Below are 26149 nucleotides of genomic sequence, written 5' to 3' on the forward strand. Positions count from 1 at the left end.
AAGTGGGGTTGTTTGCTTGATTGGCCATATGGAAAATGCAAATGCTTCATGTTTGCTTGTTGTTTTGTTGTAATATTTGGTGATTGGTATCTATAATATCGTGATATAATAAATGTAGGGGCGAGCAGGTGACGTCATGATGAAGACACTAGGTTCCCCCAGGGCCGACTGTTTTTTGAGTCCCAGACCTTACTTTCTCTCTCTCTTGCTCTCTGTCTCTGGTAAACATACATACCCTATAGCAAAATTAAAATTGTAATAATAATAATAAATAAAGTTAAAAGGAATAGTTCTTTTTTAAAAAATAGAAATTTTTGCTATAGGGTGTGTGTGCTCGTCTGAAAGACAGAGAGAGACAGAAAGCAAGAAATCACTGCCCAGGGGGAATGGCTATGCCACAATCCCTTCTCTTCCATCCATTTCTTGGGATTTTGAGAATGCACACACATGTGCCCAGTGTGAGTTTTTAAGCTACAAGGTCTGAGACTCAAACTGCGGTCTACTACATGGGACTCCAGCAATATAACCATTATGCCACCTGCTGGCTCACGTTTTTTGGGGTTTTTTTCGTAGAGGTTTTTACCTTAGGGCACATGTGTTCACCAGAGCGAAAGAGGCAGAGACAGTGAGAGGGAAAGTGAGACATCACCCCCAAGGGGAGATGGCCACACCGTAATCCCTTCTCCTCCTCCTCCTCCCGGGATCTTGGACACACACACACACACACACACACACACACACACATACACACACACACACACACACACACACACACACACGTTCATCCACTATGAGTTTCAAGCTACCAGGACCAGAACTGGAGCTAAGATCAGCCATGTGGGAGTCCAATGACCTAACCACTGCGCCATCGACTGGTCCAAATAATTCCTTTTTTAGAGAGATTTTTGCTATAGAGCATATGCGCTCACAGGAAAGATAGACAGAAAACAAGAAATCATGCACACACACACGCACGCACACACATGCACACACACACACACACATACAAACACACCCGGAATGGCCATATCACAATCCCTTCTCCTCTGTTTTCCTCTCAGGATTTTGGGCACATAACGCACATGTGCCTGGTGTGAGTTTCAAGCTACAGAGTCTGGGACTCTAACTGTGGGCAACCATGTGAGAATCCAGTGATATAACCATTATGCCGTGTGCTGGTCCCTAAATAAATTTTAAAAAAGAAAAAGAAATGTATATTTGGTCTTTGTCCCCAGTTCCTGGCACAGATTATCTTAAAATCCTTTTAAGAGATGATAAGAGCTCTCTGGTGAACGCACATACCCTATAGTAAAATTAAAATAATAGCAATAAAGTTAAATGAATAATTCTTTTTTTTTGATAGAGGTTTTTGCCTCTTTTTTTTTTTTGAATGAATGAAGATTGGTCTTAGTCCCCAGTTCCTGACACAGAGCTTCTTTCTAAGACCCTTGGAATCTCCAGAGTGAGTGTTTTTTGTATGCTTAGGAGATGAAATGTAACTGGGGGCCCCTAGATAGCTTCAGGTTGGGCCACCAACAGGGCCACAGGATCAGAGGGCACGGGAGTTCTCATCTCCTTCTGCATACCCTGCCCTGTGGGTTTCTTCCACTGGGCTGTGCCTGAGTTGTACCTGTTTGTAGTAAATAATGTGCCTTCGTGAGTTCAGTGAGCCGTTCTAGAGAATTGTCAAACCTGAGGAGGGGGCTGTGGGTCAGAAGTGTGGGGGCCTAGGCTAGCAGTCGGCATCCGAGATGAGGGCAGTCTTGTAGGATGGAGGCCTTTAGCTGACGGTAACTCAAGGTACATGGTGTCAGAGTTGCACTGAATCGAATTGTTGAACACCAAGGCAGAGTCCAAAGGGTTGGAGAATTGGTAGGTGTGAGGGACAAACCCACACATTTGGGTGTCAGTGGTGTTAGGAGTTGGAAACAGGTCAGAGTGACATACATCCATTTTGTGCATGAAAATGTGATTGCCAGTCAAAGATGGTGTGGCTGACAAGGCTGCGGTCCTGGTGCCTGAGGATGCCAGCATGCCCAACCTGCAGTCAGGAGACGCCCCAGAACTGGTGAGCTGGTGATTTGCAAATCGAGTCGTTGTCAGTGCATGCATCATTCAGTGACGCCATTCTCCCGAAAGTATGCATTGTGTTTGATACAGTTGTCTCGCAAGTATGGTGCTTTTTTGTTTTATTTGTTTGAAACCAAAAACAGGAACTGTTAATATTTGCATTATTATTACTCCTTCCTTTGAGGATTCTCCCACAGATGAGGACCATCATGTCCCAGAGGTGCCCACCTTTGAACTATTGTTCTAATCCTTTCCTCCTCTAAGTTTCCTTTCTGGGTTTCTGCTTCACGGGAATGTCTACCTGACATGCAGAGAAGCATCAGCCCAGCATTCACAGAAGTACGTTAGAGTGCACAGGGTCTGGGTGCCCTCAGGTCCCCGGGTCGCTCCTGGGTGGCTTTCATTCCTAGTGACACCCAGTGGGAACACGCTGTCCCCAGTAAGCCGTAAGTATCAGGGAAAGGATCTTTGTGTTGGACACAATTGATTCAAAGGATCACAAAACATTCTCATGTCAGAAACGTGCGTGTATTTTTCTTAACTCATTAATTTTTCTTTCACTCTGCATAACAGAATCTTATGTCAGTTGCTTCTGATCGAACTGGGATATGGAACTTTGTGATCTTATGTCCCCAAACAGACAAAAACCAAAAAACATATTTCTGTATTTAGTAAAGGATGGAATTCAGGTGTAGCAATGATAAGAAAATATTTTAAAGTCATTTTTTAATTTAGACTCATTTTGAAACGTATCTAAGATACAGTTGTGCTCTGCAGTCAGCACAAGGTCAAGGGGAAAATGAGGGATAAAAGGGCACAGTCCCTGCGTTGTCAGGCCTCGGGCTGTTCTAGAGTGTGAGACGCCACCTGCCTGCATCAGGGCCTTAGGAAGAGCCTGGGCCAGCCAGCCTCCGGGCCTAGCTGTCACCCTGACTAAGGAATTCTGTCTGCTCGCCCACCATTTAAGAGATAAGTGTAGGTGGGACCAGCAGTTAGCGAAATGGCTATGTCGCTGGACTCCCACGTAGTCAACCATGGTTTGAGTCCCGGACCCAGTGGCTTAAACTCACGCCGGGCATGTGTGTGTGCGCGCCCAAGATCCCAGGAGGAGAATGGAAGAGAAGGGATTGTGGTGTGGCCATCTCCCCTGGGGGGTGATTTCTTGCTTTCTGTTTCTCTGTCTCTCTCTGTTTGTCTGGCGAGCACACACACCCTATAGCAAAAACCTCTCCAAAAAAAAAAAAAAAGAAAGTGTAGGCGATGTTTTTTTTTTATTTTTTAGCATATCGACAATTCTTTACACAGACCATTTATCACCTAACTTTGGTGTTCATCCATGGTTTGAAAAAAATTCAAAATGGAAGCCTCCGGGCCTAGCTGTCACCCTGACTAAGGAATTCTGTCTGCTCGCCCACCATTTAAGAGATAAGTGTAGGTGGGACCAGCAGTTAGCGAAATGGCTATGTCGCTGGACTCCCACGTAGTCAACCATGGTTTGAGTCCCGGACCCAGTGGCTTAAACTCACGCCGGGCATGTGTGTGTGCGCGCCCAAGATCCCAGGAGGAGAATGGAAGAGAAGGGATTGTGGTGTGGCCATCTCCCCTGGGGGGTGATTTCTTGCTTTCTGTTTCTCTGTCTCTCTCTGTTTGTCTGGCGAGCACACACACCCTATAGCAAAAACCTCTCCAAAAAAAAAAAAAAAAGAAAGTGTAGGCGATGTTTTTTTTTTATTTTTTAGCATATCGACAATTCTTTACACAGACCATTTATCACCTAACTTTGGTGTTCATCCATGGTTTGAAAAAAATTCAAAATGGAATCTTAAAATTGAATGTAAGGCACACAAAAATATTTAAGTTGCTTCATATATTCCTCTTTTTTAAAAATAGGCTCATTTTCCAGATAAAAATGTGTAGATGCTGTAAAAGGAATCTGCTTGAGAAATCTAAGAGGGAAAAAAAAAAATCTGTTGATTTGGGACCAGCAGATGGCATGTTGCTTACATCTTTGGACTCCCGTGTAGTCAGCTACAGTTCGAGTCCCAGACCTGGAGGCTTAAAACTGACACCAGGGACGTGTGCATGCATGCCCAAGATCCTGAGAGGAGAATGGAGGAGAAGGGATTGCAGCATGGCCATCCCCCCTGGGGGTGATTTCTCACTTTCTGTCTCTCATGCTGTCTCTCCAGCACGAGCACACACTCTATACCAAAAGTCTCTCTCCCAAAAAAATGTCTGTGAAATCTGTCAAACTGGATGTCCACACTGCGTGATGTATACCTTGTTCTCTATCAGTTCTTATCATTTGTTATTTGCATTAAAATAATTAGGAGTCAATTGATTTGTGACTGTCTTAGAACTTGCAGATTGAGAAACGGTGTTATGTTTGTGCAAAGATTATTAAACCTGAAATTTCTAATTTAGAAATTTCCTTTTGGTTCATCAATAATATCTCATAGTCCTAAATTTTGTTAAGAAGTTAGGCTTGGGACCTGCAGATGGTATAATGATTACATCGCTGGACTCCCACATCGTTAACCATGGTTCAAGTCCCGGACCTGGTGACTTCAAACTCACACTGGGCACAGTGTGTATGAGCATGCCTGCCCAAAATCTCAGGACAAGAATGGAGGAGAAGGGATTGTGGCATGGCCATCCACCTTGGGAAGTGATTTCTTGCTTTCTGTCTCTCTGTCTCTCCGGCAAGTACACGCACCCTATAACAAAAATCTCTTTTAAAATAAAAAAGAGGTTTGGCATCATTAAAGCTATTTTAAATTGGTTTCTGGGGGCAGCGGGTAGCATAGTAGTTCAGGCACTGTCATCCCACATGACTGACCACGGTTCGAGTCTCAGACCTGTCAACCTGAAAATCACGCTGGGCTTGTGTGTGTGCCCAGAATTCTGAGAGGAGAATGGAAGAGAAGGGATTGCAGCATAAAAATCTTTTTGAGGGATGATTTCTTACTTTCCTTCTTTCTGTCTCCAGTGAGCACACACACCCTAGGGCAAGTCTCTCTAAATAAGCCTATCTTTTCCTTAATATAAGTTTTTGCTATGTACTTATTTTTTTTTTTAAATAACTAGGGAATGTCAAGGAATCTCACATTTCTACTTCAGTGAATGAGATTTAATAACAAGTCTTAATGTATAAGTCAACTACCTCTCTTTATTCACTAAGTATCGTGTGGTTTTTAAACGAGAAATACTTAACTTTAGTCATCAAATTAATAATAACGAAACAAAAAATACGCCAGGTAAACTTCAGAGTTCACCAAATCGGCAGAAATCACAAAATAATTTTTTTTCCAAGGTAGATGGTGCAGGTAATATCTTTCTTGTTCAATTGAAATAGAGTATACTTAATAAAGCTTCATTGTATCTCTTCTGAAATTGCATAAGCTGGAGTCCACAGTTGCCGACAAACTCCAACGGGGATTCTTTCCTTTTCACAGTGCTCCAGCTGAGGCTGCAGCAGCGCAGGACGAGAGAACAGCTAGTGGACCAGGGCATCATGCCACGTAAGCATTACAGCGTCACTGTCGTCTGAGCCTGATGTGCCCACATGGGCCTGTCCCAGAAGAACCCTGCTTTCAGTTGTATCCATTTAATCAACGCACAGCTGCCAAATGAATTCATAAAGAAAAACCCGGCATCAGCATTGCCAGCTTAAGGGACTCATGGGGAAAACATTTCAAGAAGCAAATGCATCTTAAAAGATGGACTTGAATTTTATACCAAGGGTACCTTTAAAATGAGACTCGTGTCCACTCTTACTTCAAATTTTAATATTCGCTTTAGTTTTTAAACGACTTGAAGTAATCATTTGCTATTGGAGTGGAGATTTGTTATATAAAAGTAACATGATAAAATTAATTCATAAACTTCCTCTACTTGAAATGTATTCACTTGAAATGAATTATCTTTGGTGCTATACTACTGTATATAGTTAAGTGTTATCTCGCTTACATATTAATATAACGGTCTAGTTATAATTAATAACATCTTCCTGGCCCAAGTTCAGGTATTTCCCAAGTCTCCTAGGGCTTATTCCTTTAAGAAATTTCTGAGAGTTGAATAATTTTAGAGTATTTGTCCAAGTTGTCCTCTTTACCTCTTGTCACCAAGTTTGGAATTGATTTTATATTTTAGAGGAAGGAGGAGAATGGTTATTATGTATAGGCTATTAGGATTATGTGTCCAAATTCTGTCTAAAAATGGACTTTTCTATTATGTAACATTTTTCAGCTTTAAAGCGCTAGAAAGAAATGACAATATGCTTCCCAGTCCTCTGAGTCAATGCTAGCCCCTAGACTGTTCCTTAGTTTATGGTGAGGAATGCTTTCTTTTCTGTCATAGATATTCTTCCCAATAAACTTTTTTTTTGGACTGCTCTTGACTGAGTATATACAGTCTTTAAATCTAGTGTCTGCAGTGCCACATTTCTGACTGAACCAATCAGCCAAACAAGATCGAATTACGTTGTTTAAGATACCACTGTTCAGTCAGCGCTAATCTGCTTTCAGGACCTGGTCCTTAGCCAGACCGGACTGGGCCAGGCCCCTGGGAGTTTCTATAGTGCTTCAAGTACCAGAGCTGAAAATAATGCTCCAAAGGCTGATTCGTCAAGTCTTAGAGGTGGCAGCCCAAGGAATCTTTGTCTCATATCCCAGCCACGTGTGTGATTACCCATAATCGTAAGTACAGTGTGTGTTAGGCTTTGTGGACATGTACAAAAATCTTTGTCCCCTATCCCAGCCACTTACCCGATTACCCGTAATTGTAAGTACAGTGTGTTATCAGGCATGGTGGACATATACACAAAGGGTTTCGCACGGCCAGTGATTCAGTGCTGTGCAGAGGAGACCAGATCTGACATGGCTGACCACAGTTTGAATCTTGGCCTCAGTAGCAACCCACTGGGCACTCAGGCCCAGAACCCTGACAGGATGGAGGAATGGAGATAAAGGAATATGGCTTGACCAGTCCCTGTGCTTTGGGTTTTCTCTCTCTCTCTTGCACCCTCTGGCCTTAAAAGGAAACAAAGATTTTACAAAGATAATTGATAAAAATGCTATAGTAGGTGATATTTTGGTAAACACTGCTTGCCCTCACACTGACAGTCTATAGAATGTTTAATATACAGGCAGTTAGCATATTAGAGTCCTTATGTCTTTAGAGTCAATTACACTGTAATAAAGTAAAGAACAAAAAGCATGAGCAGTGCATATTCAGAATCTCAGACTGAAGTCCTGTTCTGACCCTCATGTAGCTGTAAGACCTCGGAAATACTCTTAGCCTCTTGGAACCTTTCGTCTGCACTGAGGCTAATGCTACCTCGCGAGGGCTTCACAACTGTGCTTGACCGCAGAGCTAAACCATGTGGGTTCTGAATAAATGGTACCTTAGATTTGGTGGCCATGGAGTGTAGTATGTCTTCATGTTCAAGGTGAGATCACTCCTAAGGATGTTCAGGCTTTTTCTAGTAGCTTAGATGGTCATCAAAAGACAGCCCTGTCAGGGAGTCCCCAGACAGTTCTCCTCAGGGATGAAAATTTACCCTGGTTAGTAGTCGGAATTCGTCTAACTTGATATTTGCATTGTCATCATGTATACAACTCTTCTAAATGTTCACTGGTTTTATTTTTGAGATACATAATTTTAATTCTTCATAATTAAGTTTTCAAGTTCCATCGATCTCTTAAACTGAACTAGTAAGTAAATGGAACTGTAGACATGAACTAATAGGATTATCAACGTGATAGACTGTAATTTTGGAATGAAGTATGAACTCCGCTGTTTCTACTGCAGAAAATATTTCTTTTCCCCCCACAGCTTTGAAGAGCCCAGCGGCATTCCATGAGCAGATAAAGAGCTTGGAACGAGCCAGGGTAAGAAACTTCACTTTTAAATGTTCTTCTCTCTTTCTCCCTGTTATCCTACTGTATCTGTGAACTAGTAGCAATCCTACCCCTAACTACGTCAATTGAGAAAATATAGTGAATACAGGCACAGACAGTATTTATTCTTATTTAGTCTTATTTAGTCTCATAAAATATAAAAAGGTAGTTTGATCTTGGAGTTTTATAGAAAATATATGGCATTCAAATTTTGTTCTTTTAAAACTAGTAACTGGTGGGGCCAGCAGGTGGCATGGAGGTTAAGTCGCTGGATCCCAGATAGCCTACTCTGTGATTCAAGTCCCAGAGTTGGTAGCTTGAAAAATCACACCAGGCGCATGTGTGTGCTTCCCCAAAATCCCAAGAGGAAAATGGAAGAAAAGCAATTGCCATGTGGCCATCCTCCGAGGGATGATTTCTCACTTTCCTTCTCTCTCTCTTCCTCTCTTTCTCTCTCTCTCTCTCTCTGTCTCTCTCCTATGAGTGCACATGCCCCATAGCAAAAACAAAAACAAACAATAAAGCCAGTAACTAATTTTGTGCATAAAGGACAAATCACATGTCTTCACTGTGCTGCTTGAAGAACATAACAACAGTTCTTAGAAGCGTAATACGGCAGTAAGTGCCATTCATTACCCCTACAGAGGGACAGCCAGGAGGTGACAGACATGAGATACTGACGTGGTTTCACCCCTGGTCCGTGTCCCCTCCAGATTTGATCAAATCATAGAACACTGCTGCATTCAATTCTCCTTTATTGACAGCACCATTGTAGTTACACATCCATTGTTATTTTTCTTTAAAAGTACCATTATGCACGTTCACCCTTACTGTTTTGTTTTCAGGAAAACTTCTATCATGCAGTATGAAAAGAAACATACTCTAAAAGTTTTAAAGAGTTTTCCCACAGTGCAGCAATATCTCTTAGTGCAGAAAATGACGTAATGGTTATGTTGCTGGACTCCCATATGATCGACTGTGGTTTGAGTCCCAGACCTGGCAGCTTAAAACTCTCTCCCTGTTATCCTACTGTATCTGTGAACTAGTAGCAATCCTACCCCTAACTACGTCAATTGAGAAAATATAGTGAATACAGGCACAGACAGTATTTATTCTTATTTAGTCTTATTTAGTCTCATAAAATATAAAAAGGTAGTTTGATCTTGGAGTTTTATAGAAAATATATGGCATTCAAATTTTGTTCTTTTAAAACTAGTAACTGGTGGGGCCAGCAGGTGGCATGGAGGTTAAGTCGCTGGATCCCAGATAGCCTACTCTGTGATTCAAGTCCCAGAGTTGGTAGCTTGAAAAATCACACCAGGCGCATGTGTGTGCTTCCCCAAAATCCCAAGAGGAAAATGGAAGAAAAGCAATTGCCATGTGGCCATCCTCCGAGGGATGATTTCTCACTTTCCTTCTCTCTCTCTTCCTCTCTTTCTCTCTCTCTCTCTCTCTGTCTCTCTCCTATGAGTGCACATGCCCCATAGCAAAAACAAAAACAAACAATAAAGCCAGTAACTAATTTTGTGCATAAAGGACAAATCACATGTCTTCACTGTGCTGCTTGAAGAACATAACAACAGTTCTTAGAAGCGTAATACGGCAGTAAGTGCCATTCATTACCCCTACAGAGGGACAGCCAGGAGGTGACAGACATGAGATACTGACGTGGTTTCACCCCTGGTCCGTGTCCCCTCCAGATTTGATCAAATCATAGAACACTGCTGCATTCAATTCTCCTTTATTGACAGCACCATTGTAGTTACACATCCATTGTTATTTTTCTTTAAAAGTACCATTATGCACGTTCACCCTTACTGTTTTGTTTTCAGGAAAACTTCTATCATGCAGTATGAAAAGAAACATACTCTAAAAGTTTTAAAGAGTTTTCCCACAGTGCAGCAATATCTCTTAGTGCAGAAAATGACGTAATGGTTATGTTGCTGGACTCCCATATGATCGACTGTGGTTTGAGTCCCAGACCTGGCAGCTTAAAACTCACACCGGGTGTGCATGCATGCATGCCCAAGATCCTGAGAGGAGGAAGGAGGAGAAGGGATTGTGGCATGGCCATTTCCCCCTGGGGGGTGATTTCTCGCTTTCTCTCTTTTATCTTTGTCTCACACACGCCCTATAGCAAAAATCTCTCTTAAAATAATAATAATATTCTCTTAGAGTCTCATAAAATATAAAGCCCATTTTCTTTAATGTGTTAAGAGTGGAGTATAATGTATTATTAAGAAAATATGATCAAGGAGATGGGCTCATTTTTAAAAATTATGATTTTTAGGAAAATCTAGATTAATTTTTACTTGACCCAAAGTATTGATTTTAAATATTTAAATTATTCAGAAATCATCTTTAGAATCATAAGCTTTTGACTTTACCAAGTTTTAAAACAAGTCAATAAAGTGCTTATTTTATACCAACATACACTTCAAGTCTGTGAGATTTTAAAGGCTAAAGTTTAAATCATGTATTAGTTCATAGCTTCCTCTGTGTGCTAATTTATGCTCTTTCCTTCCTCCCAAAGACATGACAAAAGAATATATGATTTATTTAAGTGAAATGCCTAAAAAAATGAAACTACTGTAAGATTTTCTTTTTTTTTTTCTTAAAGACTGAAAACTTTTTGAAACACAAGATTCGGAGTCGACCGGATCGTTCTGAACTTGTCAGGATGCACATTTTAGAAGGTAAAAATGATATTTCTGCTTACTTTATTGCATTTTCTCAAGAAAAGTGAGAATTTCATCATTTATTTTATTCCCATTTTAATAACTTTTTACCCCACAGGCTGACATCCTCCAATTTGGATAGCAGCATGAAGACCCAAAGCTAAAATGTTATGTTAGATACATGGGGAAGGTTTGATTCTCCAAATACCCAATTGATGGACTGACTCTTCCCCACCAGCTGGTACCATAGGCCCCTCTACCGTACTGTTCTGGAAAAACATTTTTGGTCCAGAGGATTTCTTTATCAATCAGTGATGTATCCCACTCATCAAGTTGTAAGGGGTACGATAGCCAGTCTACCTCTAGGGTTTCGTATGCTTGTTGCCCAGTGCAGCGCCCACACCCTGCATTTTTTCTCTGTCCCCACTCACCTACACAGTCCAACTGGATCCGACTGCTATACCAAATGGTCTCAGTCAGCTAGCCTCATCACTTGCAAGGCCAGTAGGGACAGTGCCAAGGCCCAGGCCAGGTTTTCCCCTCTAAAGACACAGAGTTCTCTACCGATGTAATCTTCTAAATTGCATTTTCTCTGGTTGTTTTTCTTCTCTAATTGAGCAAGACCAGGAGCTTGATTCTGTGATATTCTCATGTATGGTAGGCCTTAAAAAGACACAGAAATAACCTAAAAACTTCTCATACAGTATAGTCTATTTTTAAGTAGAACGAAGATTCTGAGTCTAGCGATAGAATTAGGATTAGAGTTTGTACAATATTAGGGTGAGGTTACCAAGTATTAGATTGTATCTCAACCTAGGAAATAACACCCTAAAGTTTGGACGTGCCCAAAAATGAAATCTTCCAGAGTTGAGCTGGCTACTGTTGTTAGAGGCTATTCATTGGTCAGTGTGCTAGAGACCCACTCCGTGAGCAAGACAGTTTATGCTTGCCTTCATAGGACTCTCGTTCTACTGGCAGAGACAGAGAATGAACAGCAAAACAAGTGAATTACACATCGTGAAAGGTACTCGGGGAGTAAACATGCCATAGTGGACACAGGCTGACGCACCACATTAAGGACATTATAAAGAGATTCCGAGTATCTAGTTAGTCTCTATGGTCGTAATTATATGCCCGTCGTCCTCATTCCGGGGACAAGAGGTAAGAGGTATGTGCCTTTCTCCACTTTGGGTTGTGTTCTTAGACGTACACTGGACTAAAAAAGCTTTTCCAGAACCCCAGTAGTAGAGTAGAGCAGCTACCAGCTGTCAGGGATAAGTGAATCTTCAAAGAAGCAAGTTTACTGGTAAGTAAACAGGTAAATGGTTTCCTGTGCCTGAAAATGTCTTGACCTATTAGGTACATTTTTGTAGTAACAGTGCTGTTCCCACTAGCTTTGTAACTGTAACAGCCTTTATTAATATAATTAAAATGAAGGCAAATATAATAAACTATCAAAGGAAATTACATTTGCTTTTTTACAAAAAGATCATCCAACACATAAAAACCTAACAGTGTATATGAATGAACTATAAGTGATGATTCTAGGATATCTCAAGGTTGAGATCTTTGAAATAAGAAAGAATGTGTAATATTTAATTTTTGAGGTGTCTTCAAATCACTCCCCAGCTATATCTTTTTTTTTTTTTTTTGGAGAGGTTTTCACTATAGGGCGCGTGCGTTCACCAGACAGAGAGAGACATAGAGACAGAAAGCGAGAAATCACCCCCCAGGGGGGATGGTCACGCCGCAATCCCTTCTCCTCCATTCTCCTCTCGGGATCTTGGGCACGCACGCACATGCGCCCGGCGTGAGTTTTAAACCACCGGGTCCAGGATGTGAACCGCGGTCGACTACGTGGGAGTCCAGCGACATAGCCATTACACTAACTGCTGGTTCCCCCCCAGCTATATCGTAACATTACTTCAATTTTGGTTGGATTGGATATTTGGCAAGCAAGACTCTTGAATTATTTTCTAAAGTTCAGCTGCTAAAATCCCGCCTCAGCTTCATGGAGATGGGAGAGTAGTAAGACTAGAAACAGAAACATACTGAAATGCTAGGCTCTACTTACTTGCCCTGGGGATATTTTCTTTCCAAACATATCGCTGCTATCCCTTGGAGGGATACTGCATTTAATGGGAGAGGGGAGAAAAGCAGGAGCCTTTCTTCCTAGATCTTAATGGCAATGGCCTTGAAAACATCAGCCTAAGAGTAATTTGTGTGTTCTAATTATCCTCACCCTTCATCTTCCTGTATGGTTAGGAGGGTTTTATCCCGTAAGATTGGAGCCACAGTTGGTTTATACAGAAAAACTATAAAAATGAGATGGGCACACATTCTGTTTTCTCTTACAGGCTTACATTTACTGGCCAGTATTCCAGCCGAGGGCTGGGTCTTCTCTCTGGAGAAGGTTTTGATGAATTGTGCTCCCATCATCTTTACTACACAAAGCACGACCATTGTGCATTATCTATAGCTTCCATTTACGGTGCAGCAAAACCTTAGAGACACTTGAAAAGTAATCTGGATTTTAAAAAGCAAAGATTTCGTGATCTTTTTCCAAAATCTTTCATAGTTCATTATCCAAACTAACTTGACAGTGACTTTTTTTTTAATAGGTTTTTGCTATAGGGCTCGTGCGCTCGGCAAAAAGACAGAGACAGAAAGTGAGAAATCAACCCCTGGGGGGATAGCTACCTCACAATCCCTTCTCCTCCATTCTCCTTTCGGGATCTTGGGCATGCACGCAAACGTACCCAGCATGAGTGTAAGCCACCGAATCTGGGACTCGAACTGTAGTTGACTACATGGGAGTCCAGCGACACAGTCATTATGCCTCCTGCTGATCCCAACAGTGACTTTTTTCTTAATGATCCACTTGTATCAAGTATTTCAAAAGCATTAACTTAGGTTTCCAAGAAATAATCATTTTATTTTTGAAGTTTATTGTTTTATCATAACATTTAGATAAATGATTTGTTAACAGTAGCCATCACAAAGGAACTGCTGTGTGGACAGTTGAGGTTGACCTCTGGCAAGCGTGTAACTCAACTGGAAAACAGAAAAGTGCACAGGTGTGCTGGAAAGAAGCTCGCTAGCCCAAAGCTTCTACTTGCAGAAACAGGATCATTACTTAATCCCAGGACTGCTTATGGGGAATTTCCTTTAAAAATCTATCACTGCATAACTTAAGAGGAATTTTGAGTTGATACCACATCATTTTTTTTTTTACTGATCATAAGTATTATTTAAGACAATAGAAAAAATGTTAATGAACATTACTAGAAACATAACTGACAGAATGAAGCAAATGAATGAGATGATCTTTATAGTAGTTTCACATTTCCTGTACCAACTATATGCATTTGTAAGTAGATGAGTTGATGCTTCTTTACAACTATTAATTACTACGTAATTGAATATTCCTAACAGACACAAAGTTATGTATTTGGAAATAAACCCAAATTCTTAATTATTGGCAATGACCAGCCTGAGATACACAGAGATAAACTGAATCTAGTGCTCACAGGGGTTAACCCAAAAGTGTGCATTATAGTTCTTTTTTTTTTCTTAGAATTATTTTATTTAACTTTATTCACTTATTTATTTTAATTTGACCAGAGAGGGACAGAATGCGAGAGAGAGAGAGAAATGAAGAGAGAGTGAGGGAGAGGGAAAGTGAGAAAGGAAGCCGCCAGGTCCAGGACTTGACCTGCAGTCAGCCCTATGGGAGTCCAGCACCCTTAACCACCACACCATCTGCTGGCCCCTGTATTATAGTTCTTAATGCCCACCCATATAAAGAGGCTTATTTTCCCCTTCAAGGAGTTGACTTCCCAGTGATGCCAGCTCTAGAACAATGAACTTCTTGAGCCATGAACCCTGTCTGTCTTGTATGTCCTTGGTATCCCTACCATTCTAATAAATGTGAATTTGACCCTCCTACCAAAAGTGAACAATAGCAGTGCTCCATTTTTGGCTTAAGGCCATGTTCATCTGAATCTGTGGCCATCCATACTATATAGACAAGGTAAAGCTAGCCAGGACCAAAAATTACAAAATGTGCACTGGAACATTCTCAAACAGTCATTTTTCTCCTTCCATAAATTTGTTGAGAACACACAAATATGTTTAAACCAGTTTAAGTTCAGTTAATTGACCTGAAATAACATTATGGAATAGAAATACTAATTCAAATAACATTCAAAACTGTATAAACCTGTGTTTTTTTCTTTTAGAAACATTTGCAGAGCCATCCCTGCAGGCTACTCAGATGAAGCTGAAAAGAGCTCGACTAGCTGATGATCTGAATGAAAAGATTGCTCAGAGACCTGGTCCTATGGAGCTGGTAGAGAAAAACATCCTTCCTGTAGACTCCAGTGTTAAGGAAGCAATTATAGGCAAGACTAAACACTTATTATTTTCTGGGAGAAAGAAAAACACGGAAGTTTTAGAAAAAAACGAATTTCACTAAAAGGCCAGCACCGATTATGAATATTATTTTCTGGGTTAATTAGGAATTGATTAACATTTATTGTTGTTATTGTGATTGTAAGAAGATTAGATCTGCAGCCTGTTAACACATTAATTCCCCTTGTTGGGTTTTTTTTTTTTTTTTGGAGAGGTTTTTGCTATAGGGCGCGTGCGCTCGCCAGACAGAGACAGACAGAGAGACAGAAAGAGAGAAATCACCCCCCCAGAGGGGATGGTCACGCTGCGATCCCTTCTCCTCCATTCTCCTCTCGGGATCTTGGACACGCACGCACACGCGCCCGGCATGAGTTTTAAGCCACCGGGTCCAGGACACGAACTGCGGTCGGTTACGTGGGAGTCCAGCGACATAGCCATTACGCTAACTGCTGGTTCCCCCCCTTGTTAATCTGAGGTTTGAGTTATGTTGATTTCATTATCATGTTTTCTCAGTTGAACTTAAGTTTCTGTTTAATGTTTTTATAAATGTTTCATTATTTTATTGCTATATACTTATAAGAAAAATAAATTATTTGTTTATTGTTAGTTCACAAAGGTGACTAGCAGGTGAAAATTAACATATACATTAAGAGTGGGAGCCAGCAGGTGGCATGGAGGTGAGGGCACTGGATCCCACATGGCCACTTGCATAATTCGAGTCCCAGACCTAGCAGTTTGAAAATCACGCCAAGAGGCCAGCAGATGGCATAATGGTTAAGGCACTGGCATCCCACGTGGCGGACCACAGTTTGATTCCTGGACTTGGCAGCTTGAAAGTGCTAGGCATGTGTGCTCAAAAATCTCAGGAGGGGAATGGAGGAGAAGGAATTGTGGCGTGGCCTTCATCCCTGGAAGGTGATTTCTCACGTTCCCTCTCACTGTCTCTTTATCTCTCTCTGATGAGTGCACATAGCCTATGGCAGAAAGAAAGAAAGAAAGTCATGCCAGGCACATGTGTGTGTGTGTGTGTAGAATCCTTAGAGGAGACTGGAGGAGAAGGGACTGCAGCATGGCCATCCCCTCTGGGGAGTGATTTCTCACTTTCCCTCTTTCTCTTCCTGTCTCTCTCTGGTGAATATATGTGCCCTATATCAAAACAAAACAAAACAAAACAATCAAAGAAAAAGAAAAAAGAATGGTAGTATCTGCCCATTTTATCTTGGTCTTACCATACTTAGTTACTGATATGTTTCTTTTCGTTTCTGACTTAAGCCTTAGAAAAAAGTCATTTGAAGAATAATGTTACTTATTTAGCAAGCAATTGTGAAAAGTTAATATTCTATCTTAAAAACTATTGTAGTTTCCAACATTCCTGGAGGCTTCATATTTTGCATTAGTATGAGTGTACAGTTTAGGGGGTTAGTGAAGAATTCTTAGTAAAATCAGCTGATTCCTTTCCGTCCCAAAGGGATGGGCCTGAAAGGGAAGATCATCAGTCTAGCTGGGCTCCTCCTCCGAGTAGGAACTTACCAGCAGATAACCAGGCACGGCCCCATTTCCCCACTGCCTCATGTTTTCTAGCAATTACATTCTGGGTCAGGATCCAAACAGGGCCCACAAGCTGCCTGGGGCACATATGTCTCTTAAATCTTACGCTTTTGGGTGAGTTCCCTTCCCCCCTTATCTCCTGTTTATGAGACAGGTTTGTTTGGTCCTCTATCATGTTCTACATTCTGGATTTTACTGATTACATTTGTGTCCCCAGGTGTCACTAAAGACATTCCCATCCCCTGTACTTCCTGTAACTTGCAGTTGGATCCCAAGGCTTTATTTGATTCAGATTGTCTTGCCCTTTCCCCCGGCACCCAGAATACATCATAGTTAGGTTCTTTCACTGGGAAGTACATTATGTTCAATTTTTTTTTAAACCATGCAACAATGTCTTTTATTATGTATGGGGTTTTCAAATTACTTCCTCAATCTCTCCATACACAGGCAAAAGTAAGTGTGCTGATACTATAACTTGCAAACCTGATTATTGCCCATAAAAGTGAAAATTGCCCCAAAACATGCTTAACCAGGAAGCCAATTCATGCACTGACCCCCTAGAACATGGAGATGAACATGAGACAGATTGTCCCCCATCTGAGGCTTCGTTCACCACCACTGTGTCACCCTTCTTCAGGCCCAGATCAGCAGCACATTTCATGCCAGCAGCCATTAAGTGTCCAAGAAGACTTTCATCATCATCTTCTGCTCCAGAACTCTGGGACAAATGTTTCTTGGGTATCACCAGAAAATGTGTTGGTGCTAGAGGGGAAACAGCATGGAAAGCAAGGCACCGGTCATCCTCAAAAATGATTCTGGCGGGGATTTCCTTGCGGATGATCTTCCCAAAGATGAGCCTTAGCGATCTCACATGCCATCGGTCCTCTCTCCCAGGAGGGGGGGTTGTGAAGAGGGAAGAAGTGGGGGGACCCAGCAGAGGGCGGGAGACTGCAGCCAAGCCTACATGGGGAGTGGTCGCACCATTATGTCCAATATTTTAAAACCAGTTTCTTAGATCCTTATAGTAAGCAACGTTTCCCCTTTTTCGTCTTAAGCTTGGTATTCCAAGGCCAAGATAAGTGAAGACTCATTTCTCTATTTAGGCGTTGGGAAGGAAGACTATCCCCACACTCAGGGCGATTTCTCATTTGACGAAGACAGCAGTGACGCTTTGTCGCCAGACCAGCCCGCGAGCCAGGAGTCACAGGGGTCAGCTGCGTCCCCAGTTGAGCCAAAAGTTAGTGAATCGCCATCTCCTGTGACTGCAAACACTCCAGCCCAGGTATTACTTTTCCGCTTTCGACCCCAAATAGAAAAAGTGCCTTGTTTTTTATATATCAAAGTAATACGTTTCACCAGAAGAAAAATCTGAACGTGCTTTTAAAAAATTGATTTTTTTCACCTGTAATTCATTTAGAATTTTTCAACAGAGTCTTACATATTATTTCTGGTCTATATCTACACTTTTTGTTTTACTGTCTTCACCGTTTCTAAGCGTACAGTTCAGTAATGTTAAGTGTATTTACGTGTTGTCCAACTGACCTGTAGAACTTTTTTACCAGGCAAAAGTGGAACTCTGTACCTGTTAAACAACTCCTCCTCCATTCCGCCTTTTGTCCTGTCCCTACTAACACTGTTCTATTTTCTGTCTCTGTGAATTTGACTATTTTAGGTACCCCCTACAAGTGGAATTCTATGGTGTTTGTCTTGTGACTGGACTGGTTCAGTTGGAATGATGTCCTCAAGATTCATTTATGTTGTAGCGTACACTAGGATCCTCTTCCTTTTTAAGGCTGAGTAGTATTTCATTTGTATGTGTATCAGTATACCACAGTTTATTTATTCAGGTATCTGTTAGACACTTGTGTTCTGCTTCTTGGCTATTGTGGATAATAGCACTGTGAACAAGGGCATAAAAATATCTCTGGGCCCTGCTTTCAGCTCTTACAGATATATCTGCAGTAGAATGACCAGAGCATATGGTAGTTCTCTTTTTAATTTTGGGGGGAAATTCCATATCATTCTCCAGAGCAGCTGCACCATTTTACAGTCCTATCATCAGTGAACATCTGTTCCAGTTTCTCCACATCTTTGCCTTGTTGTTGTTGTTGTTGTTCTCTTCCTAGTAGCCATTCTAATGAGCGTGAAGCGATGTCACTTACGGCTTTGATTTACATTTCTCTAGTGATTAGTGATATTGAACATCTTTTCATAATGCCTGTTGGCCATTTTTACATCATTTTTGAAGATATGTCTTTAAGTCCTATGAGCGTTTTTTTGTCATGTTGTTTTTGTTGTTGCATTGTAGAAGTTCTTTATATATTCTAGATACTGACCCCTTAGCAGATACACGATTTTATATGATACAAAATATTTTCTCTCTTTCCATAGTTGACTGTCTTTTGATGCACAGAAGCCTTTTAGATTTAATATAATGATATTTGTCTCTTGTTTTTGTTTTTGTTGCCTCTGCTTCATAACCAAATAATCATCGTCAGACCCATTGTTGTGAAGATTTTCCCTTACATGTTATTCTAGGAGTTTTATAGTTTGCCATCTTACATTTAGGTATTTGATTCATTTGAGTTAAGGTCTAACTTCATTCTCTTACATGTGAAATATCCAGTCTTCTCAGCATCATTTGTGGAAGAAGCCTTTCTTTCCTCATTGAATGATCTTAATACCCTTGTTGAAGATCATTTGACCATTTAGGCGAGGCTTAACTTCCAGAGTTTCTATTCTGTTCCATTGATCTGTATGTTTGTCTTTATGCCAGTATTACATTGTTCTGATTGCTGTAACTCTGTGTTCGGTTTTGAAGTCAGGAAGTGTGAGCTTTTTTGTTCTTTCTCAACACTGTTTGGGCTGCTTAGTGTCTCTTGAGATTTCATATTGATTCTAGAATTTTTTAAAATGTCTGTAACAGATGACACTGGTAAAAGTCATCCTTTTAACATGTACAATTTGATGTGTTTTAGTGTATTTACAGTTACATAATTATCACCACTATCTAATTCTAGAACATTCTCATCACCCAAAAAGAAACCCCAGACTCAAGAGCACTCAGTCCCTCTGAGCCCCTCCACCAGCCCTAGGCAGCTGTCAGTCTCCTTTCTTTCTCTGTGGATTTGCCTAGTCCAGGCAGTGCATATAAATGGAATCATATAGCTTTTGTGACTGACTTCTTTCACCTAGTAAATGTTCTCTCTCCCTCCCTACCTCCCCCCTCTCTCTCTGTCTCTCTCTCTCACCTTCTGTCTGGTCAAATTAAAAAATAATAAATAGGGGACCAGTAGATAGCGTAATGGCTACATCACTGGATTCCCACATAGTCGACCACAGTTCAAGTCCTGGACCCAGTGGCTTAAACTCATGCGGGGCGCATGTGCGTGTGTGCCCAAGATCCCGAGAGGAGAATGGAGAAGGGATTGTGGTGTGACCATCCCCCCTAGGGGGTGATTTCTCTCTTTCTGTCTCTCTGTCTCTCTCTGTCTTTCTGGCAAGGGCACACGCCCTATACCAAAAAATAAAATAAAATAAAATAAAAAAACTCCCCAAATACTAATAATAATAAATAGAATTAAATAACTCTTTTTTAAAAAACTCTCATTATATTCTTACATACTTGCTCTTTTAAAATCCCATTTTTGGGGACCAGCAGGTGGCATGGTGGTTAAGGTGTTGGACATTCCCACATGGCCGACCACAGTTCAAGTACTGGACCTGATGGCTTGTTTTCTCACTTTCTCTCTCTCTCTCTCTCTCTCTCTCTCTGTATCTCTCTCTGGTCAAATTAAAATGAATGAATGAATAAATAAAATTAAATAAATAATTTTTTTAAATTAAAAAATAAAATCCCATTTTCTTTATAAATATTGTTGAATAACTATCTGATTATTTCTTTGGATAAATTATCAGATATTGAAATAGACTCATTGGGCAAAATATAGGCACTTAATGCTTTCCAGGAAAAGTAATACAGGTTTTTAGGTACTATGTCTTTACTACAAATAGGAATATTATTACTTTAAACCTTGCAGATATGAATGTGTCAACTGGCTTTTGATTGTTGGTAAGCTTGAATTCATTTGGTCAACCAGTTCTTACTGAGCACCTATTATATGTTACCTTGTATGGGAACTAAGGATCTACATGCAAAAGAATTTATTGAGATTTCTTATATTTTAGTAGGTGTCATGTTTCTGTTGGATTTATAAGAATTCCTATGCTTTACATAATTTGTCATTTCCCATCTCTATCGTAGTTTTTGTCTTACTGAAATTTTAATAGTATCTAGTTATTTTAAAGTCAAAACTATTGAAATACTTAATGAGAGTGGTCAAAATCAACAGAAAATGTTCTTATGAAGCCTGGCTTCATAGAATTTTAGGGTTGAAAAGGAATTAGCAATTATCAGCTTTAACCCTTGTACAGAGGAAGCCAAGTGTGGAAGTTTAGGGATTAAAAATGTTTGCATATTTTCTTGCATTTCTTTTCCTCCTTTAGAATTATCATCATACCCCCAAAGACCAGTTTCATATTTATTACTACTACTTATAAAGCAGAGAGACTAAAACAGCAGCATAAACTTCTCTGAAGTATATATTTCTGTGTGGTCTATCCTTAGAATTCTTTCCCTTCAATTTTGATCAAAGTACAGCTGGAACGGGATTTACCGGTGTATTAATGGAACATACATCACATATTGGAGCTCAGTTTATTTTATGCTTAAACAATTCTTGAACAATGGAAAGCTGTGGAAAATTAAGAACAGCTAGCCATATGTGGGTGCCTGAAGCTGTCACACTGTCCTTTTAATCCAAAAACTTCACTGAGCAATTATAAGTCCTTAAATTAGTCATTTATTGTAAACACCCAGATGTTTAACTGACAGGATTTATATTAATTTTCAAAGCCTAGTAGTGCTAAAATGAACTTCGTTGATCAGCTGCTCTGTGTATTTTCAGAAACACAGCTTAGAAGAATGTGGTCAACTTTTCCCCTATTGTAACAAGTAACTTTACCAACTAATATAGGAACCTTATGTTTAAACTAACAAAGAGAATGAGCAAGGCCTAATAGATAAGCCATCTACACATATATTACATAATCAGAATTAGACAGCAGACTAACTTCCATTACAAATACTCAGCATAAAAGCCTGAATAAGGTACCAAGGACATTAACTCAAATTTCTATTGTTACCCTTCAGTTATGCTTTGTATAGCTTACATGTCAAGAGTCCTCTGCAACTACTGATATTTAGGTTTTGAGTTGGTTTCCAGCCTTAATTGTGAAGTTATGTTCCACTCCAATTCTTGTCTTTATTTTTTTTTTTTTGTTTGACATTTTTGCTATAGGGCGTGTGTATGTGCCAGAGAGAGATGGAGAGAGAGAAAGTGAAAAATTACCACCCGGGGTATGTCCACACTGCAATCCCTTCTCCTCCATTCTCCTCTTGGGATTTTGGGCATGCACACATGCACATGCACCTGGTGTGAGTTTCCAGCCTCCAGATCTAGGACTCAAACTGTGGTCGGGCATGTGGGAGTCCAGTGCCTTAACAACTATGCCACCTGCTGGTTCCTCCAAAAAATACAAAGTAAGAAATCACCCTTCAGGGGGGTATGTATGGTCACGCCACAATCCCTTCTCCTCCATCCTCCTCGGGATTTGGGGCATGCATATACACCCAGCATGAGTTTCAAGCTGCCAGGTCTGGGACTCGAACCATGGTTGGCCATGTGGGAGTCCAGTAACATAACCACTACACCACCTATTGGTCCCCCCAATTATTTTCTTAATTCTTCTGTGACTAATAGCAAAGTACATGCAGTCTATGGCAAAAATCTTTAAAATATATATATATATATATTTCCAACACATCATCCTTTGTCATTCTGTTAAGACTTGTAGCAAGAACTATTATGTATTTTACTTAAAAGATACAAAATATTCTTTCCTCTATTCTCACAGTGTGCTCAAGCATCATAACTCAGTTACTAAAAATGAGTAATAGTAATTCTGCTGCCATTTTTCTCCCCCATGCTGACCAGTAATGGTCACTTTGACTAACTTGTGGATCCCAACATGGTCACACCAAGATTGTAACAAGCATTCCACATGAATAAATTTTTTATGTTGATCTATCTAAGAGATCACTACCAAAAGTAATAAATTCATTAATGATTAAAGTTGGTGATACTCTGATTAATCGTGCCTTTGTTACATTATATTAATTGTGGTCGTATTGGTTATAATAGAATTACATGGATACTAAATAAACAGACTCACATTTTGAGAATTTTATGCATATATTTGCATGCTTAACACTGTCTCAAAAAATGATTTTTTAAAAATCTCAGTATAAAAGATAATGCACATCAACAAGATGGAAGAACAGGAAGATCCAGGCTCTCGTTCCCCCACAGATCTACAGTAAGTAGTAAATTACAGGCTGACTGCCATAATTTTACAGGAGCTCTAGAAGCCAGTCAGAAACCTATACCAACCAGCAAATGTCCGACAAATTAAAACCTACATTCAAAAAAGAAATTTCATGGCATTTTAACTCACCCATGATCATGCCCTCCCAACATAGCACAGTTGGGAGGAAGCAACCTAATTCCCACACAGCCCCACCTCCCAGTTGCTCTGGACCAAGGAACAATCCAGAAATCCTTTGCAACATTCTGGCCTGTCCGTGGACTGCCTAAAGACTGGTTTCTGTCTCCCCTGATGCAGAGCTCAGTTAAGGAATAGCAGCCTAGTTTGGATTTCAAGCTGGCTGAAGCCGCAGAAGATAGTAGTAAGAGCCATGGCACATGGAAACTTCAAGGAGGTCGCAGGTACCTGGGGCAAGGGAGAATAAGCAAAGGAATACAGGAGACCATCAAAGGCCCTGAGAGAAAGGTAGGGTGAAATTCTAGAAAAACTAAGGAACATACAAGCAGCCACATACACACCAAACATTTCAAACATCCACCCATAGAAACAGTCCCAAGTAGAAGACAGGCTTACCAGAGACCTGAGAAAACTTTACGCCTCCATCCATGGCTGAAAGTCTTAGGAGCCCATAAACTACAAAAGGTCTTCCATGGACCAGCAGTTCACATAATGGCTATGTCACTGGACTCCCATGTAGTTGACCATAGTTCAAGTCCCAGACCCGGTGACTTAAATTCACGCCAGACGTGTATGCATGCGTGCCCAAGATCCCAGGAGGAGAATAGAGGAGAAGGGATTGTGGCATGGCCATCCCCCCTGGGGGTGATTTCTCGCTTTCTACAAAAACTTGGTGAGGTGGCTGTGTTTTCACATACTCAATTTTAAACAACAGATAGAAAGATCGGAGAAACATGACCCATTCATACTTCCCAGGAATAAACTTCAGAAACTGTCCCTGAAAAAACACACATCAGACTTCCTAGACTAGGCTTTAAAATAATTGTCAAATATGCTCAGAGAGCAGGAAAACTTGGACAAAGAACTAACAGAAACTAGGAAAGCAATATATGAATAAACTGGGAATATCAATCAATAGCAGTTATCAGATGACCTAAAGTCTGGAGCTGAAAATGCAGTAACAGAATTGAAAAGTTCACTAGAGGGGTTGGGACGGCAAACTCAAATATCCAGAAGAAAGAATTAGTGAACTCGAAAACAGGTGATCTGAACTTTAATCTGAGGGAGAAAAAAAATAAGAAAAGTGAAGAGAGGCTAAGAGACTTAACGGATACCATCAAGTAGACTAATATATGTATTATGGGATATCAGGAGAAGAGAGAGAAAGGGCATATACATAAATTGAAGAAATAATGACCCCAGACTTTACAGTCTTGAGGAAAGATGTGGATATACAAATATAAAAGCCTAGTAGACACCAAAAAGAATCAACCCAAAGAGACTCATACCAAACTGGAACTCTCATGCACTGTTAGTGGGACTGTGTAATGATGTAGCCCCTATAAAAGGAGGTCTATCAGGGAACCAGCAGTTAGCGTAATGGCTATGTCGCTGGACTCCCATGTAGTCGACCGCAGTTTGCGTCCCAGACCCGGTGGCTTAAAACTCACGCTGGGCGTGTGTGCGTGCGTGCCCAAGATCCCGAGAGGAGAATGGAGGAGAAGGGATTGCGGCATGGCCATCCCCCCTGGGGGGTGATTTCTCGCTTTCTGTCTCTGTCTCTCTCCATCTGTCTGGCGAGCGCACGCGCCCTATAGCAAAAACCTCTCCAAAACAAAAAAGAAGAAGAAGAAGGTCTGTCAGTTCCTCAAAACAATTAAAATAGAATTACTATATGAATCCAGCGATATCACTTCTGAGTACATACCTAAAAGAGTTGAGCAAAAATTCAAATATTTGTATACCCATGTTAATAGCAACATTATTCACAGTGACCAAAAAGTGGGAGCAGCCCAGGTGTCCTGTGACAGATGAATGGATAAACAAAAGTGCTACATATGTACAGCGGAAAATGAATCACTCTTTAAAAAAGGAAAGAAATTCTCCAATATACTACAACGTGGATGAACCTTGAAAAATTGCACTAAATGAAGTAAGCCAATCACAGAAAGACCAATACTGTATGATTCCACTTACATGAGATACTTATAGTAATTAAATTAATAGAGCCAGAAAATTCCAGAGGCTGGAGGTAGGGAAGAACAGGGAGAGATCATTTACGGGGTTTAGAGTTTTATTTGGGAACATAAGTCCTAGAGATGATGGTGAGGGTTACAGAGCAATTTACTTAATACCATACACTTAAAAATGCTTAAAGTGGAGGCCAGCAGGTGGCACGGAGGTTGAGGTGGCTAGATCCCATAAGGCTGACTATGTGGTTCGGGTCCCAGACCTTACAGTTTGAAAGTCATGCTGGTTACATGTGTATGCGTGCTTAGAATTCTGAGAAGTGAAGTAAGGTGAAGGGATTGTGGCGTGGCCATCCTTCCCAAGAGGTGAGTTCTCCCTTTCCCTTTCTTCTGTGTCTCTCTTGGGTGAGTGCACATTTCTTATAGGAAAAACTAAAAACAAAGCAAAAATCAGTCAAAGTGGTCAATTTTATGTTTTGTATATTTTATAGTACAATTTTTAAAATACACTTTTTAGAGAAGGGATTCAGGCAGATGCTCATTACTAATCCAGTAATTAAGATCAACCTAGTTCTGTGGTAGTAAATTGATTCACTTTTAATTTTCAACTTGTTCTAAAAATAAATGCTTAAACTTAGAATTATATGTTGCATAATGGTCAGCTCTTGGTGATACATCTTAACAAAGCTAGAATTTTACATAAAAGATCCATCTAGTAAATGAATAAGGCATATGCTTTGGGTTTATATTCAACTCACTCATTGTTTATTTTATTTGTCTGGGGATTTAGAATAAGGAAGCAGTATTTCAAGAATAAATCTATGTTTAACTTCTTATTTGCATATCATCTTAAGAAGTCTACTGCATCCTAAATTTAAAACACACTTATAGATTTAAAATCTACAATGCAAAAAAGTTTTGCTTTTAACTATGTGGCTTCTATCCC

At 40.4% G+C, this 26149-nt stretch overlaps 1 protein-coding gene across 2 annotated transcripts in view; it reads left to right on the forward strand.

The window, feature by feature from the left end:
• The window catches only part of MRTFB (myocardin related transcription factor B), a 179883-nt gene that overhangs the window by 123367 nt on the left and 30367 nt on the right, over positions 1–26149 (forward strand). For both annotated transcript variants that reach the window (XM_006146545.2, XM_006146546.2), the window contains 5 exons: positions 5526–5591; positions 7906–7961; positions 10591–10666; positions 14890–15051; positions 17713–17891. In XM_006146545.2, the coding sequence (XP_006146607.1) occupies positions 5526–5591; positions 7906–7961; positions 10591–10666; positions 14890–15051; positions 17713–17891 (539 nt within the window). The remainder of the gene's footprint in view (positions 1–5525; positions 5592–7905; positions 7962–10590; positions 10667–14889; positions 15052–17712; positions 17892–26149) is intronic.

This window comes from Tupaia chinensis, unplaced genomic scaffold (genome assembly GCF_000334495.1).
Source record: "Tupaia chinensis unplaced genomic scaffold, TupChi_1.0 Scaffold000182_1, whole genome shotgun sequence".
Lineage (NCBI taxonomy): Eukaryota > Metazoa > Chordata > Mammalia > Scandentia > Tupaiidae > Tupaia > Tupaia belangeri.